The sequence below is a fragment of the Hydractinia symbiolongicarpus genome, chromosome 2 (genome assembly GCF_029227915.1).
Source record: "Hydractinia symbiolongicarpus strain clone_291-10 chromosome 2, HSymV2.1, whole genome shotgun sequence".
NCBI lineage: Eukaryota > Metazoa > Cnidaria > Hydrozoa > Anthoathecata > Hydractiniidae > Hydractinia > Hydractinia symbiolongicarpus.
In genome coordinates this window covers 26,522,530-26,530,032 of record NC_079876.1, presented here as the reverse complement: position 1 = coordinate 26,530,032, position 7,503 = coordinate 26,522,530, and the positions used below count along the sequence as shown (strand labels likewise).

The following is a 7,503-nucleotide window of genomic DNA, read 5'->3' as shown; positions in this document are numbered from 1 at the left end:
TTCCGTTAGCCTAGGGAAAAAGAGGTAAATAGGCTGTTAGTGAACGTTCAGAGACGTTTTGGGTATTTCTAAAAAGGACTTAAAAACATTTTAGACTGGATGGACAAAAGGTTAAGAGTATCCAAAGTTTGGTTAACAAAGACAACTTTAAGTGTTTCATTAAATAAGGCCGGTGACTGTTTTTCTCGTCATTGTAACAAAGCCACTCGCATTGTTTTTTTGTGCCGCTCGAAGTTCTCAACAACACTTAAAAGTAGCAACACTTTAAACAAAAATACTGACACTTTACACTGTGCATTTAGAAATAATCTGACTTCAAATTTGTTGTGATTGTTTACGCCTTTTCCAATTGCAGAAATCAATCGGAAAAGCGATTTCTTGCGGTTGTGTTTAAGCTTTAGAAATGCTCATTTTAAATTCATAGATCACTCATGTTTCAAGAAGTTCTTTTTCAGGTATGACATCTAACAACAAGCCTAGGACAGATGGTGAAATTTATTAGAAATCGCGCGATCAATTTTGTTATCTTGTTGTCGCGCTCGTTTTTTTAGCTAACATACTCTCGGTTTTTTATAATTTCTGTGTACATCAATGTTTCAATCATTTTAATTATCTGAAACTTATAAATAAGCCTTACTTTGCGAACAAAGATCTCCATAAATTGTTTGATAAAAATAAATTGAATCTACGTAATCTCTTTTCGTATATTCATCGTGTGACAGAAGTTCGGTAGCGATCGCAAAAAACATGATCGCGAAATATCGATCGCCGGAGGAAATTGAATAAAAGTACATTCTTTTTAACTTCAGCATCCTTAATAGTCTATTATACTTTTTTTCGCGCTGTTTTCGCCTCGCTAATACATAGAAATGTATATTTCAAAGTAAGTTAGTTTTACGGTTGAATGATTCCTTGAAACGAGCGAACATTCGTTTAATGCCGTTTTCAAGTTTTTTGCTTATTTCAAACGCTGTTGTCCTGCTGAGTCATTCAGGATACTGCAAATGCGTTAAACCAACCTTGTGTTCAATCCTCTCACACGTAGAATGTACTTGGGTTTAGTTTTTAAGGCTGTTATAGAGTTGTTTTTTGGAAGGAGATAGAAAACACCTTCAAACAAGTTTGAAAAGTTTTGAATTTGATTTAGTTGATCAAACATTTCAATGTTTATGTTTATATCTGAATGGTAAAGTTTATATAAACGAGAAGCGGGAAATAAGAAAGCGAGTTGTTTTTAAGCGTGATATTCACACAAATTTAATCAACTTTCAAGAACGAGAAAAATTTTCGGGAGAAGGTAAACATGGAAAAGGACAAAACGTAGATGCAAGATTTAAAAGGAAAAAGGTAAATATATCTATAACCAAACTGGTGTGAAAATAATTTTGTAAATAACCAATTTAGATGCACAAAATTTGAATTAAATGAATACTGACTTCTCGTACTCTTCCGTAATTCCAAGTTAAAGATAAATTGCAACTCAAATTTCTTGTAACTTAGATTAATAAATAAATTGGTGTGAAAATAATTTTGTAAATAAGCAATTTAGATGCGCGAAATTTGAATTAAATGAATACTGAATTCTGGTTTTCTTTCATAATTCCAAGTTATAGATAAATTCCAACTCAAATTTCTTGTTACTCAGATTCCAAATGACACGAAATATATAGCAGTTGTTAAATAAATGATCTTAAATGAATTTACAAGGGCACGAAAGTAGCAAATTCAAAAGTTGAGATAAACCTTCACCATATGATTGGTAGTGTATATTGTCGTATATAGGTTCGTCATCGCACGGGTCCATGACGAACCTATATACTACCATATTTATCATAAATTTAATTTTTTTTTCAAATATTCTTCAGATATTATTATTATTCTATAGAGAATCACTATAATGTTAAATCCTCCATTTTGCAATGTGTCTATTGGTGATGATATTTTGTGCATCATTTTTGCATTTTAATTCCACTTTATGGAACTACTCCTAAACAAACGTTGTCCATACTAGAACCAAGACGTCTTCCATAAAAGAAGTTTCCATTTCCCGTTCTGGAAGTTTTAAAAACAAAAAAAATCTGCAAGCAAGGTTGTAGTTAAAGCAGTAACTTAACTGAATAATTCTTGGCATTTTTCAATGATCACGAAGTAAACTTTGTCAAACTCATGCTTTTAAATCTGCCGTGGTATTCTTAATTAATTAGCTTGTCGGTACAAGATCTGTTGGTAAAAGCATAATGGATATATTTGCCAAGCAAAACATTGATCTAGCTATCTAGCTAACACTCTGAAATAATGGTTTCGTGTTCCCAAACTTTATTCTGTAAATTAACACATATAATAACAATTTTCACTAGATCAAGAAATGGTGGAGAATTTTCTGCTAGTTTTACTCATAACTGCTCTTGTGGATGGCGATACAATCAAGAAGGCGAAAGAACGAAAGAGTGAGTTGTTTGCAAAGTGATACCTAAATACTGTTCTACAAAACAATATCTAAATACTGTTCCGCAAAGTATTATCTGAATGTTATTCTGCAAAATGTTATCTAAATATTGTTCTGCAAAATATTATTTAAATGCTGTTCCGCAAAGTATTACATGAATGGTAGCCTGCAAAGTATTATCTGAATTCTGTTCTGCAAAATATTTTTCGCACATGAATCGCAAACAAAAAAAACACGTTTTAATTTTTTTAACAAAAAAACAAGAACAAAAAAAGAACAGCTAAAAAAAATATGGTGGTGATAATTTTTTAATGCTTTAACCTTTGCACAAATAAGACATTGTCAGATTTTGGTGTATCGCCATGGGAAATGTTTTTTACTTTATATTTAGAAATATATGATGTTTCGAAAGAAAAAAGTCAGAACTTTAACCTACCGATAATTGATGTGGTAAAAAAACACGGTGAGTATAAATTTATTTTACCCATTCACATCTATAATCATTGTCAGTGACACACACACAACAAAAACTATTTTTACTTCGTAAATTAATTATTGACCAAAGGCGAACCAATCAGAATTTGGGTGAAAATATTGCAAAAATAATACATTTTGTAGTTGTATTGTTTTGGTTTACATCTTGAGAATGCCTTTAGAAAGCTTTTAACGTGGTTCGCCAACAATGAGCTTCAATTGAATTCCAGTAAATACCAGCCGCTCACTCTTGAAAATTCAGTTGATACTAATGTTACTTCTTTGAATCTTCTTGACACTACGATGTTATCTAACCCATCTAGGGTTAATTTTTAGGTGTAACTATTGATAGTATTATAAATACTGAAATTCACGTGCTTCTATCTTTAACGTGTTCTCTTTCTGACTTCTCGTCTTCTATTGTCGTTTTCTATTGTCGTCTTCGATTGTCGTCTTCTATTGTCGTCTTTTATTCTTGTCTTTAATTGTCGTCTTCTATTGTTGTCTTCTGTTGTCGTCTTTTATTGCCGTCTTCTATTGTTGTCTTCTATTGTCGTTTTTTATTCTTGTCTTCTATTGTCGTCTTCAATTGTCGTCTTCTATTGTTGTCTTCTATTGTCGTCTTCAATTGTCGTCTTCTATTGTTGTCTTCTATTGTCGTTTTTTATTCTTGTCTTCTATTGTCGTCTTCTATTGTCGTCTTCTATTGTCGTCTTCTATTGTCGTCTTCTATTGTCGCCTTCTATTGTCGCCTTCTATTGTCGCCTTCTATTGTCGTCTTCTATTGCCGTCTTCTATTGTCGTCTTCTATTGTCGTCTTCTATTGTCGTCTTCTATTGTCGTCTTTTATTCTTGTCTTCAATTGTCGTCTTCTATTGTTGTCTTCTGTTGTCGTCTTCTATTGCCGTCTTCTATTGTTGTCTTCTATTGTCGTTTTTTATTCTTGTCTTCTATTGTCGTCTTCAATTGTCGTCTTCTATTGTTGTCTTCTATTGTCGTCTTCAATTGTCGTCTTCTATTGTCGTCTTCTATTGCCGTCTTCTATTGTCGTCTTCTATTGTCGTTTTTTATTCTTGTCTTCTATTTTCGTCTTCTATTGTCGTCTTCTATTTTCGTCTTCTATTGTCGTCTTCTATTGTCGTCTTCTATTGTCGTCTTCTATTGTCGTCTTCTATTGTCGTCTTCTATTGTCGCCTTCTATTGTCGCCTTCTATTGTGGTCTTTTATTCTTGTCTTCTATTGTCGTCTTCTATTGTCGTTTTCTATTGCAAGAGGTATTTAAAACAAGGAATAGGCTAAACCTTAACATTCATTTTACTTTTAAAATTATGCCATATAGTTTACGATCATCATGCTCTACCATGCGGGAAAGGGTTTTTTCTTCACGTTATGGTGTTCTGTCTTTCTCATACACAGCTGCTCAGCTATGGGACAATTTACTTGAGAGGGTGAAAAATCAAGGATTTTGTTCAGTTCTATTACCGGCACCGTGCTTGTGCAATTACATTATAAATGTCCGGTTTATCATTTGATTTTACTTTAGTTTTTTTACCACTTTTTTTTAGTCGATTTTAATTTGCCTTTTAGGCTAACTATTTTTGTAAGTTATTTTATATATTTTATCCAAGTATCGACTTTAAATAAAGTGAAATAAATAAAAATTATGAAAATTATGAAACATATAACACTCAATCTTATAGGTAAAACAAAAGATGAGGTTTATGATGAAAATTTGTTCGAACTGTCAAAGCAATTCACAGGCGTTGACCAATCAAGAATTATGGACGGGTTTAAATTTTCTCCAGATTTAGTGGACTATATCAAGACGCACTCCTACTTAGAGGTTTTATGGTGTTTTAAACTTTACAAGGAAATGACATTTTACAAAACCTTTGAGAAAATCCTCTCCTTGGAACCCATGAATAAGTTCACCATATTCAGTGCAACAGGCTCAAAACCATGGCCTTCTGGGAAAAATCCTAGACACGTGGTTTGTGACGCAATTTCAAAGCAGCCTGTAACAAGTGGACTTTATGAGAAATATTTGGTACCTGCGCGCTGTAAAGCGTTACATGTGACTACAGAAGCATACCATAGTGTGCTTAAATTCTTTAATATCAAACAGTTAGCCACAAGGTTGGAATTCGCGCTGGCTTTAGATATTCAAGTTGTCATTGATCGAATCAAACCGAAAATAAAAACAGCTCTAGTGAAAAAACTTAATGCTATATCGTTCGAATTAATTATTGAGCGAGAAAATCGAGCAAACGGTAACCATGGGAACATTCCGCAACTGCATAGCTCCATTTTGAAATTAATTTCAGACTCGTATCGTATTCCCCATCATGCATTGGAAGCTTTGTTAAATTATTATTCAGAAGCTCCGCGAAAAATTGCAGTATTAAATGAAGCATCGTTTCGAAGCGTTTGCCATTTTACGAAAGTAGCGAAATCGTATAACGTGTCGTTTGGTGAAATTTACGCAAAAATGGACGCTGCAATGAGTGATTTGTATCGAATGCTGAAAATGCCGTTAATATTAGCTCTCGATAAAAATCACATACAACATAGCATAGTAAACAAAACACTTCTTAGTATAATGATCATCATTGCCCGCGAACCGGGTGGGGTTATTATGTCCTACTATGGCATGCCGGACGAAGTGCGATCGTTTATCGAGAAAACACGCATGTCGAAATTCCATATTATTATGTCGCAAAGTAAAATAAGACTCGAGCATTTATCGATTGATTTCTTCGTTAATTTGTTACGCAAACAAACCGTGGCATCGATAAAGGACGGAAATTTACGTCACGACCCGGAAGAAATTAACGCGGCATATATATCGTCAGTTAAGAAAATTATCACAAAATCAACTTTGGTTGATTTTCAAAGGATTTATCAAAAATCGTGGCCGCTCGAGAAACTTAAGGATGTTTCCTTGTTGGATCTTGCGATTATACAAGGTTTAACGGGAAATGAATTTCTTCAAGTGTACGGTATGGATGGCAAGAACATCACGGAGGTGACTCTGTTCACAAAGTACACGTTTGGCATGTTGCAAACTTATGAAGAAAAGGATATTTTTGGCTATACTTTAAAAGAACTTGGAGAACTAGTAAAGAAAGAAATCAACCAGATCGTAAAAACGCATCCAGTAGAATTTTCAACGATGGAATCCTCTAATAAAAATGCGAGTAGCATTCGAATGCTACCGAATAATTCACCACCGGAAGTTGATGCCGCGTCCATCAATCGCCGATCTGGTAAGGAGATTTTTCTTAACTTTCTGCGTAATTTTAAGTAATCTTCATAAAGATAGATTTTGACTTTTCAAAAGTTATCATTTGCAATAAAAACCCTACTACCCTGTCAATATTAACTTTTCTTTTACTTTTTCCAAGCCATTGAACAAAAATTTTGCGCATGGAAATTTTCTTTAAAGGTCCAAGAAAAAATTGTTGGTGTTGTTCGCCAATACAGATATTTGAACTATTAGACCAATACTCGTGGGTTATTTAACAATGTATATCCCAAATATGTGTAATTAATTTTTTTTAGGGTTAATGAGATTATTTAATTGTGTGACTCTAAAATAAATTAAAAAAAATGTTTTAAGTTAAGTTCTATTTATTTTAGGTCCACCGCCAGCTTTGGTAATTACGCCAGTTGCACTGTGTTTCGTTGGAACTGTTTGGGGACTAATTGCATGGATTTACCACGCAAGAAAGAAAGCGCGACAGTCTGCGTGGTAAATAATGGATTCGAAGAATGAACCACAAAATACGTGAAGGCTACGCCGCATATAAAAGTAGAGAGCAATTTTTTCCGTCTAATTTTGTGGAAAAAAATTGAATTCACGAAGTTTCGCTAAAAAATTCAAAATTTCATGTAAGTGGGGTTCTATTTACGCTGTGCCCATGATGTTAGTTTCGGAAGCTAAGAGGGAGTTACGAAACCAGCAAGGATCCATTTGTAGGGTTGGCTCAACTATTGCCATGAAATTATCTCGTGTTTATAAAGCACAAAACTAAACAAGATGTATACAGCCGCTGTAAATATATTTTACATTTTTTTAATTTTGTAAACATTTTTTTATAGACATACGCTTTTTATTAACTTTTAAGTATCATATATGTTAAGAGTATATTCTCAGAAAGAGCTTTTTTACTTCATCATTTGTTGTGAAAGAAATATTGTGAAGAAAATACAATTGTTCTTTTTTCTTGAGTGGAATTTCACATTTATACTGACAAAAAGAAAAAGGTTAGCATGAGCCTTGGACTATAGCCAATCATAGTTGCGAATTGTTATTCACTAATCATTTAGTCACACAACCGCCAAAAGTTTAAATTAAGTTTTCCACACAGACACCTGCTATAACCTTGTGGTGTGTTTTAATAGGATCAAGAGTTGTCTCTTCTTCCGTTTTCTTTCCTCTAAGGATGAGGCAACGCAAGAATACACCCATTCTCGACCCCAGAGCTCTTTGAGATGAACTAAGGTTTTAATCTGAAAGAGCTCTGGGGACGAGAATGGGATACACTACTGACCCTCGATTTATTTTAGCTGTTTATATTTAC

General features: G+C 33.6%; 1 protein-coding gene across 1 annotated transcript; it reads left to right on the top strand.

Moving 5' to 3' along the window:
* The first annotated feature begins 685 nt into the window (after positions 1-685).
* On the top strand, positions 686-7,135 carry LOC130630420 (uncharacterized). Its single transcript, XM_057443907.1, has 5 exons — positions 686-1,347; positions 2,358-2,447; positions 2,838-2,909; positions 4,621-6,186; positions 6,560-7,135. The coding sequence occupies exons 2-5, from the start codon at positions 2,366-2,368 to the stop codon at positions 6,673-6,675; spliced, it is 1,836 nt and encodes a 611-aa protein (XP_057299890.1). The 5' UTR covers positions 686-1,347; positions 2,358-2,365; the 3' UTR covers positions 6,676-7,135.
* Positions 7,136-7,503: the final 368 nt, after the last annotated feature.